General features: G+C 36.1%; 1 protein-coding gene across 2 annotated transcripts in view; it reads right to left on the bottom strand.

Annotated features, from left to right (window-relative positions):
• uvssa (UV-stimulated scaffold protein A) overlaps positions 1 to 14,917 on the bottom strand; it is a 125,225-nt gene that overhangs the window by 101,008 nt on the left and 9,300 nt on the right. For both annotated transcript variants that reach the window (XM_039751772.1, XM_039751773.1), the window contains 2 exons: positions 10,667 to 10,776; positions 8,346 to 8,474 (listed from right to left, as the gene is read on the bottom strand). In XM_039751772.1, the coding sequence (XP_039607706.1) occupies positions 8,346 to 8,474; positions 10,667 to 10,776 (239 nt within the window). The remainder of the gene's footprint in view (positions 1 to 8,345; positions 8,475 to 10,666; positions 10,777 to 14,917) is intronic.

The following is a 14,917-nucleotide window of genomic DNA, read 5'->3' on the forward strand; positions in this document are numbered from 1 at the left end:
TTGTGTAACAAATTTATGAATAGCTGTATTTAGCTTTTAACTAATTTGGAAACAAAATGGTCAAATATGCAGCTACAGGTAAGAGAGATATGAATTGTTAGGCTAAGTGTGAGTTCACTGTGACATCATGCTAAATCTAAACGAGAAAAACTCTAAACAAAAAAGTAAAATGAACAAATACCAGGAAACCCCTAAGAAACTGAGAACAACCTATTCCATTATAGGTTTGTCTGTCTTGAGTTACAATTTTATGTTGATATACAAATGGTTACGGTATATTTCTACAATCCTTCTGTGTATTAATAAATTGTATCATTTTATTCCTTAACATAAGTGTGTTACCTTGGTACAGGTCTAATGGCCAGGGAGCTCCAAGTGGGAGCCTAATGCAATTTTCCCTTTAATTATTGTCACTGCCCAAAGCAAAACACATATTTAATTGATTAAACAACTAATTCATTTATTAATTAAATGATGATTAACAAGAATGTATCCACCACACGTCTTCTTCCCTTTCCCATCATTGATTTAGTTAAGGGAAAATGCAGTATATGAAAGCAGTCTGGAATTTCACAAAACTTTAAGGACATTAAAATTTCACAGTAAGTTTTACATTGAACAAGACAAGAAAAAAGGTAAGTGAAAATGTCATTTATTCTTTCACAGTGATTTAGTGTTGGTGTTTAAAATAAACTACCTAAGGTAATGCTCACATTATTAAAAAACATGCTGCAAAACTTAAATGCTACTACAGTTCAAAAACAGTTGATTAACATGGGTCATATAATATTACTATGTGCTAAAATGTAAATGTGCATAGTAAAATATGCTTGTTCTAGAGCTATGTAGATAAATCTAGAAATCATTAATCAAAATTACTGTTCAACTTTAAATAAAATGGGTTGTTTAATTTCAACCTTTGAAAAAAAAAGTTCAAAGATGCAGCTTTAAATTATATGCATTTTTTAATTCTCCAACAAACCGTATTCGAGTAAAAATTTCAAAATTACTAAAGTGTAAGTGTTTCTCTGTCAAAAAATTATGGATTATTGTGGCCAAAAATGTGATCACAGCTATGAGGCAGCAGTGCTAAACTATGTGCCACCGTGCCTGAAAAAACAAAATGCATAAACTGAATGATAACCACAAACAAAATACATCAAATGGACACAAATGAGCAATATATATTATTACACTCACAGAGTTCCAGACTTGAGGAACTCATTAGATGTATAATGAAACAGATGTTCACTCTGTTGTTTAAAGTCCTGGCATTAAGTGTAGCTCAAATGTCTTTTTTGTTGTTTCTTCGTGTCGGTCCCAAGCCCGGATAAATGGGAAGGGTTACATCAGGAAGGGCATCCAGTGTAAAATTTTGCCAAATCAATATACGGACAGCAATACAAATTTCCATACCGGATCGGTTAAGGCCCGGGTTAACAATGACTGCCACCAGTAGTGTTAGCCAACAGGGTGCAAACAGAAATTGGGCTACTGTTGGCTGAATAAGAAGGAGAAGAAGAGGGGGGAGACGTGTCCGGAGGCAGGAGAAGAGGAGGAAGGTAAAGAGAGTGGAACTGAGCGTAGGAACTTTGAATGTTGGCAGTATGACTGGTAAGGGGAGAGATTTAGCAGATATCATAGAGAGAAGGAAGGTTGATATATTGTGCGTGTAAGAGACTAAATGGAAGGGGAGTAAGGCCAGGTGGATCAGAGGTGGATTCAAATTGCCCTATCATGGTGTGGATTGGAGGAGAAATGGAGTAGGAGTTATTCTGAAGGAAAGTATGTCAAGAGTGTTTTGGAGGTGAAAAAAGTGTCAGACAGAGTAATGATTATGAAGCTGGAAATTGGAGGCGTGATGATGAATGTTGTTAGTACATATGCACCGCAAGTTGGGTGTTCAATGGGCGAGAAAGAAGATTTTTGGAGTGAGTTGGAGGACGTGATGAACAGTGTACCCAAGGGACAGAAAGTAGTGATTGGAGCAGATTTCAATGGACATGTTGGTGAAGGGAACAGAGGAGACAGAGGTGATGGGTAGGTATGGTGTCAAGGATAGTGGATTTTGCCAAAGGGATGTACATGGCTGTAGTGAATACAAATTTAAAGAAGTGGGAGGAACATAGGGTTACGTACAAGAGTGGAGGAAGATGCACACAGGTAGATTACATCCTATGCAGAACAGTCAATCTGAAGGAGATTGAAGACTGAAAAGTGGTGGCAGGGGAAAGTGTAGTTAAGCAGCATAGAATGGTGGTCTGTAGGATGACATTGGAGATCATGAACACGAAGAGAGTGAGGGTAGAGCCAAGGATCAAAAATGGTGGAAGTTGAAAAAGGAAGACTAAGGTTGAGTTTAGGGAGAAGGTGAGACAGGCAGTGGGTGGTAGTGAAGAATTACCAGACAGCTGGGAAACTACAGCAGATGTAGTAAGGGTGACAGCAAGAAAGGTGCTTGGCGTGACATCTGGGCAGAGGAAGGAGGAAAAGGAAACCTGGTGGTGGAATGGGGAAGTACAGGAGTGTATACATAGGAAGAGCATGGTAAAGAGGAAGTGGGATAGTCATAGAGATGCAGAAAGTAGACAAGAGTACAAGGAGATAAGGCGTAAGGTGAAGAGAGAGGAGGCGAAGGCTAAAGAAAAGGCGTATGTTGAGTTGTATGAGAGGTTGGACACTAAGGAGGGAGAAAGGGATCTGTACCGATTGGTCAGACAGAGGGACCAAGCTGGGAAAGATGTGCAGCAGGTTAGGGTAATAAAGGATAAAGATGGAAACGTACTCACAAGTGAAGAGAGTGTTTTGCGAAGATGGAAAGAGTTCTTTGAGAGGCTCATGAATGAAGAGAACGAGAGAGAGATGAGATTGGATGATGTGGAGATAGTGAATCGGGAAGTAAAACAGATTAGCAACGAGGAAGTAAGGAAAGCTATGAAGAGGATGAAGAATGGAAAAGCCGCTGGACCAGATGACATACCAGTGGAAGCATGGAGGTGTTTAGGTGAGCTGGCAGTGGAGTTTTTAACCAGATTGTTTAATGGAATCTTGGAAAGTGAGAGGATGCCTGAGGAGTGGAGAAGTGTACTGGTGCCAATATTTAAGAATAAGGACTGTAGTAACTACATGGGGATAAAATTAATGAGCCACAGCATGAAGTTATGACAAAGAGTAGTGGAAGCTAGATTAAGAAGGGAGGTGATAATTTGTGAGTAGCAGTATGGTTTCATGCCAAGAAAGAGCTCCACAGATACAATGTTTGCTTTGAGGGTGTTGATGGAGAGGTATAGAGAAGGCCAGAATGAGTTGCATTGCGTCTTTGTGGACCTGGAGAAAGCATATGACAAGGTGCCTCGAGAGGAGTGCTATTGTATGAAGAAGTCGGGGAGTGGCATAAAAGTTGTACAGGATATGTACGAGGGAAGTGCTACAGTGGTGAAGTCTGCGGTAGGAGTGACAGATCCATTCAATGTGGAGGTGGGATTACATCAGGGATCGGCTCTGAGCCCTTTCTGATTTGCAATGGTGATGGACAGATTGACAGATGAGATTAGACAGAAGTCCCCTTGGACTATGAGGTTTGCTGATGACATTGTGATCTATAGCGATAGTAGAGAGCAGGTTGAGGAGACTCTGGAGAGGTGGAGATATGCTCTAGAGAGGAGAGGAATGAAGATCAGTAGGAACAAGACAGAATACATGTGTGTAAATGTGAGGGAGGTTAGTGGAATGGTGAGGATGCAAGGAGTAGAGTTGGCAAAGGTAGAGGAGTTTAAATACTTGGGATCAACAGTACAGAGTAATGGGAATTGTGAAAGATGGGTGAAAATGAGAGTGCAGGCAGGGTGAAATGGGTGGACAAGATTGTCAGGAGTGATTTGTGACAGACGAATATCAGCAAGAGTGAAAGGAAGGTCTACAGGATGGTAGCGAGACTAGCTATTTTATATGGGCTGGAGACGGGGGCACTGACCAGAAAGCAGGAGACAGAGCTGGAGGTAGCAGAGTTAGGAATCGTTTATACTTCAAGCTCAGAACACGTATGCACACAGATCATGGCTGCCACGCGTTCTCATCGTTCAAAGCTGCTTTGCTTGTAATAAAATTAATAAAATAAATTTAAAAAAATTAAAAAAATAAAAGCTGCTTTGCTGATCCTACGAGATTGGTGTGCGCGCTTCGATGTTTGATGAATGGTTCGATGTGGTGAAGCAAAATGCCGACATACAGATGTATTCGTGGTGCTTTAATATTCAAGTGTTGCATATTCCCGACCATAATGACACGATACATTTTAAAAGTCTCACATACCATCTTCTGTGCCGTCTTTTTTTCTAGGGCTTCCATCCGGTCCTGACAGCAGCGGATCGCCAGCTATAGATTGCCACATCGAGCACATTAAATGTATGATGTTCCAACTCTCTGCACATTTAGAATCCTTAGATTTATACTTGATATCACTTTCATGATGAAATGCATTAATGTATGTATGTTATATGTTACAGATAAATCAGTAATTTCGTTTAAATAATGAATACTGGTAATAATTACACAAATGGGGTGACACGGTGGCAAAGCGTTGGCGCTGCTGTCTTGTAGGGAGTCACATCGCTGACATTCCCTGCTTGGAGTTTACATGTTTCCCTGCTGAGTTTCCTCAGTGTGCTCCGGTACACTGGTGTCATCGGAATTTAATGGGTGTCCTGACAATTCACAACAAAGCAAAGCCGAACCAGTTTTCACCATGATATCTCACACTGCCACCTGGTGGATTCCTCCAGATTTACATAAAGTACACTCGAAAGTATAAACAGTACAACGCTTGCGTAGCAGAATGGTCTGTTGCAGCATGTGTCGCATGAAGTATAACCCCGGCCCTGAAGATGCTAAGATTTGCATTGGGTGTGACAAGGATGGATAGGATTAGAAATGAGTACATTAGAGGGTCAGCTCAAGTTGGACGGTTGGGAGACAAAGTCAGAGAGGCGAGATTGCGTTGGTTTGGACATGCGCAGAGGAGAGATGCTGAGTATATTGGGAGAAGGATGCTAAGGATAGAGCTGCCATGCCAGGCAAGAGAAAGAGAGGAAGGCCTAAGAGAAGGTTTAAGGATGTGGTGTGAGAGGACATGCAGGTGATGGGTGTAACAGAACAAGATGCAGAGGACAAAAAGATATAGAAGAAGATGATCCGCTGTGGCAACCCGTAACAGGAGTAGCCAAAAGCAGAAGAAGAAGAAGATGCTTTGTACTTTTTTCTTACATGAAGAAGGTAGAAACACCTTGCAACTTTCATTATTGTTATTATTTCACATAGGGTTGCATGTGTTTTCTTCCTCTTTACATTATGTCCTTTAAGGCTTATTTTGAGAGTGTAGCTGGCATGGCCATTGCACAGGGATCACTGTTGTAAATCTGGCACCAGTACTTGTAATATTCTCATTATGTTCAGAAAATGTACTCCTCAAATGAAAAAACTCCTAAGTTTCTGGTTTTTAACGTGGAAGGTTGGAGTACTGATAGAGTGGCAACACCATGCATGCCCAAAGCTCTGTGATGTCATGCATAACTTTGGCACTGGAGGAAAAATGTTTACTTAAGCCAGCCAAAGTGTGAATTTCCAAGAAAATATTCAGAAAACAAGATCACTGACAAATACAGTATATTCAGTGTGAAAAAAGTTTCAGCAAATTTCGCTGATCAACACTACAAACAGCCTAGTGATTAGATCATCAGCACTTAATTAGATTAGAAAAACATACAATCCCCAGCATTCCTAATGAGCACTTAGCATACATAGTAATTCACATTAAAAATTTTAAATATTTTTACATTTGGCTATGGTAACACTTGTGGTTAAAAACATTTCAAAAACCTGCCAGAACTAAACTTCTTTACTGCTGCAATTCTTAATGAATGACAACTAATTAACAACTACTCTGTTTGTTGTTCAAGTTTTCTGAGACACTTTTTTACTAAAAAGAAGTGATTCAGCTAAAAAAAAAATACTAGTATTGTCACAGATTACTGAGTATAATGAAATTCGTACTTTTATTTTCAATCAACATGCAACTCAGGTGGCACAGTGGTAGCACTGCTATCTCACAGTAAGGAGATCATGGGTTCATGTTCTAGGTCTTCCCTGTGTGGAGAACGCTTTGAGTAGTGAGAAAAGTAAAAAATTATTATTAACATGTCACAAATTCCCTGGCATCATGATAAACAATGATACTTTATTATGTTCTTTAAAGGTTTATTTTCTTTTAAAACATTAAGATTACGAAAATATTTTGATAACTGTAGTCATATGGCAAGACATATTTATAACATTTAAGAAGAAAGTTTAGAATGTGAATCAGTCTTTTCAACTACTGCAGTGTTCTCCTTTTGTGATAAATTCCTACCCTGACAACACCAACCTTGGATGTTCTGATTTAAGCACCAATTTCATTAAAATATATACTAAGTTTTTGTAAAATATGAAAAAGGTATGTTGATCAACATGGCACGAAGGCCAGGAGTTACTGAAGAAGAACAGAATGGAAAATTCTCCAAGTTTAATGTCCAGATGAGACACCAAACATAGTACACTGAGCTGCAGCTCTCTAAAATGTTATATTTAAATATATTACTTCTTTGGCACATTCTCCGATAGCTAATGAATAAAAAAAGAATAAGCTCTGGCATAAATTGGTCACTGTACAATTTTCTGTTTTTTGTTCTGTGTTATGAATTAAAATACTCTAATTACAGTAAATCCTATACATTCATCTAGAATGTTTTTTGAAACAGAAATTTATATTCATGATCAAATGTAAAAATCTGCAATCCTTACACTAATACAGTGGATAAGTACAACATGTCAGCTGACATGTAGACATGTTATACTTGTTTTTACAGTAAACTGGATTGTAGCACATCACACAGAGTTGTTTCTTGTATAACGCTATTTTAAAAAAGTACTCAGATTTACTTACTGTGCAAACTCATTCAGTGAAAACTAGCTGTATCTTAAATATCATTTAGTATAAAAAAACAAGGATGAAGAAACATACTCCTTAACATTAATTTTTGTAATTCATGGTTTTCAGCCAATGAAATTTTATCCTTATAACAACAAGTCCAAAGTGGAAAACACCAATGGAATTAACACTGTTCATCACATGTTGTACTTATACAAACAGCACTTTCAGCTATGCCATAAAATAAATGCAAGCAAGAGCACAAAATGCAAAGTCACTTAACAAATAAATTCTTTGAGGAACCAAATCCATTCAATGTATTGCCTTTAAATATAAAACCATTAAAATTACTACCATTAGAACTATCCATCTATTTACGTAACCCACTTATCCAGGGCAGGGTTTTTAGACAACTGGAGCTTCTGCCTTCAATCATTAGGTGTAAGGCAAGAACACCACCTGGACAGAGTGCAAGTCTATCACAGGATGAACACACACACACCCACCCACATAAGGGCCGGTTTGACTCCAGTTCACCTAACCTGCAGTACTATTAGGTCATCCAGATAAAAGGAAGCATTTCTTCTGGAAATATGAACATATTTGTATTTTCCATGTCCACAAATGGCGTATATTTGTTTTATTATTGATTTATTAAATAAAGTAATACAAGATTCAACCAAAAAATGTGTTATTTACAAACTCATAAGAGGTGCCTGCATTATAGGAAAATAGATAAAGTTATTCATTAACCACAAACTACTGAAAATGCTTCCCTCTTGAGGCATTATTCTGAAATTACATTTGATTTTTTGTTGGCTTCTTGGGCTGTATACATATTAGAAGGACAATCCTTGTAATCGAAATAAAACACATTTAAAAGGCACTTATTTACTCTTAAGACAACCTATTACAGATGTGTAACTGCTCTTTCTTTAGTTTGTTTAATAAATAAAAATAGGCCTACAAATTAAGACATACTTGATCTTATAAAACTGTATTAAATTTAACAAAGCTTTAATACACATTATGTGAAAGGTATATATAAATATAATAATGTAACTTGCATGTATAAACATATTTGCATAAAGCTGTTTACAGTTTTTATCAACTGTCATGCAAAGAATAATTAACACAAGTCAAACAGTAAAGAAAACTAAGCTACACTTGTGAATTACATGACATATATCCACAAGTCTTTTCAAGGAGCTTAATTAGTAAATCAAGCAGCTATTGTCACTAACACACAGTATAAATGAAATGTCATTACCTGTAAAAAGCTCATTCGAGAATATAAAATTACAAAGCATAACTACACAAAACTATCAATAAATTAAAGCTCAAGAGGGCACTAAAAATAAAATAAGGAATTAAGAATGCTCACCACTTTTCTCTCTCTCCGTTTATAATTAATATGTAGATCTTCATGTTTCTTAATGGCGATTTCTAATGCTTTTTTGAAATCAATAGCACGTTTCATTCGGTCATCATTTATTCCAGCTTTAGTAAATATCTGAGAGAAGGTGAAAAAACACTTTGAAAACTTGCACTATGTGAATTAGTAATTGAACGATTACTTTCAACAGTAAAGCTATAGTGTAAAAAAAAAAAAAAAATTATTTAAGTTTTTCATAATAAGGTAACCAAATCCAGTAAAATACACTTTAATATTTCCATTTTTATGTAACGACTGTAAGATTTAATGGATCTGTTCAAAATGCACTTATAAAACAACTCCAATTTGTGGTTCAGATCTAATTTTTTGTTTGACTGTTCAAATTAATTTTACAAGCATTCCAAATACAATAAGTGTGTACAGCTAACCATCATAAATGTGAAATTGGTCAGAGAGATGTGCTCACATGTACCACCATAAACACCAACAGCAGCATGCTGACAGCTGTGGTACTTCACATCATTTCTATACAGAACATCTGCAAATTCATCATTTCATGATGGCTAATAAGAGAAAAAGAAAATAAAACATAGTAGCTGTTGTTTTCAGCACAATTATTACTGACATATCTGTACGTAGAGATCTCTGAGAGGAGTGATAAAGTGGAGATTTTTGATGCAAAACAGTGGTTTGACAATATCTCAATATCAAGGGTGGTGTTCAGTTTCCTATGTTAAACATCTATTCAAAAGACTATCACAATAAATTATTGTGGCTTATATATTTTATGGGTGTCCTCCAAGTTAACCGACTGCTTTTTAACAGTACTTTACAATATCATGTAGTTTAAAATGGATCCCAAAAAGGCTTGAGGTGGGTCTCAGTAGCTTTCATTGATTGTGTTTACACGTGCTTTAAATAACGTGGTTATGCACCAAGTTGTTAATATTATTTTATTAATGTGCATCTCTCACTACTTTCTGTATATGGATTCCAGGATCTTTTCATGTGCTCGAAGTGAATAATGTTTACAATAACAACAGCTTAATGATTGCAATTATTTTTTATGTGAAGTTTTTACAAGTTTACATAAAGTTCAACTTTTTCTCTGTGTTCTGTTCCTTTAAATCAAGAGGAATAAGCAGTGGTACATCATTAATTGAAAGAGGGTAAGACATTAGTTGCCACTGTGCCGCCATTAACCGACAATCAGACAGCCAGCTGAGCAAACTGAAAATAAAGAGAAACACAAGGCAAAAAACAAGAATACTTGCAGATTAGTTAAACCTGGGAATGATCTTGTTCTGCTGTTTACCCACACAGCACTTATACCAGAGGATCATCTCCTTTTAGTACCGTGCTACGTAGTCCGGTTTTGATCTGCTCCTAGTATGGTACTTTCTCAGGTACAGCATAGCAGACCCATTAGCTCCATGCTTGGTTTAGAGTTTATAGTAACCAAAGATGAAATTTAACTCTTTTTTGCAATTTAATGTAGGAGCATTTTGCCAATGGATAACTCCATAAGGGTACTCACATTTATGAGTAAAATGGGTATTTAACTTATCCCAGTTTTGTGTGTGCATGTAAATGTACTCAATGACAGAAGATTTTAATTCAAGTTATATACAAATGGCACTGATTGATGTCCTGTTGTTAGCTGTTCATTGTAGAGGGTATGCGACTATGAAATTTAAGCTACAGATAAACATAGCATTTTTAAAGCAATAACCCAATGCAGAATTAAAATCTCTGTTGAATTCACAAAGTAAAATTATTAGCTATTTTGAACCACGATGGACAACATATCTGGAGCTTTGCTGAAATTATAGCGTCAGAAAAATATTGATTTAGTAAGATCTGTTAATTGTAGTTAGTGCTAATCACATTATACGTGAACACATTTAAAAAAAGATACAATGTTTAGATGGCTGTGCGTTTTTTTTTTTTTTTTTAAATTTCTGGTAATGAGCAACATACAGCTTATCTGTCCTGTTTCATGAGGGAATTAATGAATTAATAGATTGTGTATGCTTGAATTGTTTAAATAAACAAGACACTAATAAATATTTAAATGTGCTCTGTAATACATACATATTATTACATATGAATAGATATTTATAATGTATAATAATTACTATTTTTCACAGAGTAATATAACAGAAAATGTTTGCTTACAACGAACAAGTTTTGATCATGCCAACTCTGTCCTTAGAGGAAACACTGATCGATAGCAAAATGTTTTTTAACAACATACAGAGAAAATGTAACAAAGACTGTGACACACAATCTAAAGAAATATTGCATACCTGAATCCAAGACTGAACTGAAGGCAAAAGCTTAGTCGTAATTAATCTATGCAAGTCTCGTATGGTAGCAACCACTGCTTCATTGTTTTCATTCTCATTAATGTTTAAACCTACATTTAAATATAAGAATTAGGAGTATATGTAAACAACAGAATTAGACAGGTACCATGAAAAATATCTATTTTACATCTACAAACATTAACTCATATTAGCACCACTGACAAATATTTAACCATTGACTCTTTGAAAAACAAAAAATTCTTACTTTAGAATATATAGAATCATAGTAGTACTTAACAAGTGTCAAGAGGCATCAAGAAATCAGCATGTCTATAAATGAGGGATCAAAATGTTTTCAGAGAGGTACTTTTCACGGCGGATTATGTAACTGGACAAACAGTAGCTCTACTGTACGAAAATATGTAAATTACATGTGTATAGCATTTGTAGCTTAAACTGTATCTTTATTATTTCAGAACTAATTCAACATACATGTTAAAAAAAGAAAAATAAAGTTTAGCACTATCTAAATTTTTAACACTACAGAACAATATGGCTTTGGAGATACAGTACATTTTTTCAAAGCCAGTGTGTAATAGGACAATTCCTCTTTATACAAACAAGTCAAAAGTTGGGCTGCAGAAGTCTTTCATGGCAATGTGCATTTTGAAGTTGACCAAAGGTCTGGCCTGGCCTTCAATACAGAAGACTGTACAAAACGTTAACTGCCATGGACTAACTTGTAATGGAGAAATCAAAGAATCATGGTGAATGAGACAGACTCTAAGTTATTAGATATGGGCCAGATTGATCTATTGCTCTTCTGGAACAGCTGAATATGAACAATCTCTTTACCATTTGGGTATTGAGGGCGCAGACTCCTAAAAAAACTCCTAGTATCACTGCTTCAAATGTTCCAAGGAGAGGCCTGAGCTAATGAAATTGAACAATGAGAAATTTAAGAAGTGTTTTAATGGTTATTGAAAGAGAGAACACTAGATACAGGACAATGGTTCACAGTCCAAACAGTAATCAAAACAATGAAAGCATGGTGATTTTGCATTTACAAAAAAAACATAAAGTCCAAACCATTGCAAGAAAGGTAGTATCTATAATTGCTTATGATGTTGAACATATAGTGCCTCCGAAGACCCATATAACATATCAATAATACTCAGATTTGCTGTGGCACTCTGCTTAAGTCTATGAACAGGAGTGAGGAAAGATGTCTACCCCCTCTCTTCATGACAGTGGCCCCACTGAGAGTGCAAAGGTTTAAAAGAATGCTCTGTGAAGACATGGATTTGGGTGAAAAGATGCAACATTCATCTGTTATCCAAACCTGGCCCCATTAAGACCAAAACCTGTCCACCAACTTGAACAGCTACATCCATGGGATGTAACGGCAATGATAAAGATACGTCATCTCAGCTACAGAATGTTTTATTTTAGTGACACAGAAAATTCCTGTTAATCAGAATTAGATTTATTGGCCTGATATACAAGGAATTTGACTAATTAATATTATAAGACCTACATTAGTGTCCATGGACAGTATCTTGAAGATATGACAGAATGTGCATGAAATAATTGGACCTTTATTGTTTTGAAAAAATGCAATTTAAAAATGAAGTAATACTTTTAATAGCATGGTAAATAATTTTGAGAATATTTTACATACTGTAACAGAAAAATGGTAATTTGGAGTAGAAGTAAATTATTACAAACAGAAACAATATGTACAAAAATTAGTTTATTGTATCTGCACAAGCACCTGGTAAGTATTATAATAAGCCTATATATTAAAACAGGGGAACTCACACCCTAACACCATGTTGTAATAAGTGTTTTTGTTGGAAGTTCATAATTTTCCAAATAAATGAAAAGAGTGATTGCATTAACAATAACTCCGCAAAGAAGGCAAAAAAATATCTAAATTTAGCATGCTATACTTAACATTTTTCTATTAATTTTGTATGACAGTAAAATCATTTTTCCTGGATTGTACAGAAAACTAAATTTGTAATTCTAGAACAATGGCTGATTTAGGCTATTGAGGACTGTTACTGTGTACTGATGCTTTAAATATCAGTTGTACTTTATTTCAGCCCAGAAAATAAATATTCCAAAACTGGCCAAAGTATTCTATCTGGGATAGATTACTTTGTTCCATACAGTACATATACATATACAGTATTTATTTCTACATGGTGTGACCAAAATGTACATGTGCAATGTGCACATCAATCATGTCTGAATTGTTTGATTTGTAATTTTAAACTGTGGAGTGGAGTGGTACTATATATTAAGGAGAAGTGTGTCTTTGCCCCAAACATTACGGAGAGCATATACTGCATATATATTTTCCCAAACATTATGGAGGGCATATAATATACATACATACATACATACATACATACATATATATACACACACACAGTGGTGTGATAATATATATATATTATATATATATATATACACACACACACACACACACAGTGATTTCTTATTCTTTTCTTTTGCATGTTTGTCACACAAAATGTTTCTGATCATCAAACACATTTAACCATTGGTCAAATATAACACAAGTAAACACAAAATGCAGTTTTTAAATGATGGTTTTTATTATTTAGGGACAAACATGTAAAAGAATAAGAAATCAGGAAGGGGGCAAATATATACACAATTTCTCATTAATGCAATTATCTAATCAACCAATTACATGGCAGTTGCTTCAATGCATTTAGGGGTGTGGTCCTGGTCAAGACAATCTCCTGAACTCCAAACTGAATGTCGGAATGGGAAAGAAAGGTGATTTAAGCAATTTTGAGCGTGGCATGGTTGTTGGTGCCAGACGGGCCGGTCTGAGTATTTCACAATCTGCTCAGTTACTGGGATTTTCACGCACAACCATTTCTAGGGTTTACAAAGAATGGTGTGAAAAGGGAAAACATCCAGTATGCGGCAATCCTGTGGGCGAAAATGCCTTGTTGATGCTAGAGGTCAGAGGAGAATGGGCCGACTGATTCAAGCTGATAGAAGAGCAACTTTGACTGAAATAACCACTCGTTACAACCGAGGTATGCAGCAAAGCATTTGTGAAGCCACAACACGCACAACCTTGAGGCGGATGGGCTACAACAGCAGAAGACTCCACCGGGTACCACTCATCTCCACTACAAATAGGAAAAAGAGGCTACAATTTGCACGAGCTCACCAAAATTGGACAGTTGAAGACTGGAAAAATGTTGCCTGGTCTGATGAGTCTCGATTTCTGTTGACATTCAAATGGTAGCGTCAGAATTTGGCATAAACAGAATGAGAACACGGATCCATCATGTCTTGTTACAACTGTGCAGGCTGGTGGTGGTGGTGTAATGGATGTTTTCCTGGCACACTTTAGGCCCCTTAGTGCCAATTGAGCATCGTTTAAATGCCACGGGCTACCTGAGCATTGTTTCTGACCATGTCCATCCCTTCATGACCACCATGTACCCATCCTCTGATGGCTACTTCCAGCAGGATAATGCACCATGTCACAAAGCTCGAATCATTTCAAATTGGTTTCTTGAACATGACAATGTGTTCACTGTACTAAAATGGCAGTCACCAGATCTCAACCCAATAGAGCATCTTTGGGATGTGGTGGAACAGGAGCTTCGTACCCTGGATGTGCATCCCAGAAATCTCCATCAACTGCAAGATGCTATCCTATCAATAAGGGCCAGCATTTCTAAAGAATGCTTTCAGCACCTTGTTGAATCAATGCCACGTAGAATTAAGGCAGTTCTGAAGGCAAAAGGGGGTCAAAACACTGTATTAGTATGGTGTTCCTAATAATCCTTTAGGTGAGTGTATATATATATACTAGCAAAATACCCGTGCTTCGCAGCGGAGAAGTAGCGTGTTAAAGAAGTAATGAAAAAGAAAAGGAAACATCTTGAAAATAACGTAACATGATTGTTAATGTAATTGTTTTGTCATTGATATGAGTGTTGTTGTCATATCTATCTATATATATCTATATATATATATATATATCTATATATATCTATATATATATATATATATATATATATATATACATATATATATATATATATATATATATATATATATATATATATATATATATATATATATACACACACATACATACATACATACATTGTATGTATATACACCCTGTATGTATACCATGACCCGGTCGGGACGCCTTGGAGGACCCGAAGTGGGTGTGTGCCCATCTGG

This window comes from Polypterus senegalus, chromosome 4, assembly GCF_016835505.1.
Source record: "Polypterus senegalus isolate Bchr_013 chromosome 4, ASM1683550v1, whole genome shotgun sequence".
In the NCBI taxonomy this organism is placed as follows: Eukaryota; Metazoa; Chordata; class Cladistia; order Polypteriformes; family Polypteridae; genus Polypterus; species Polypterus senegalus.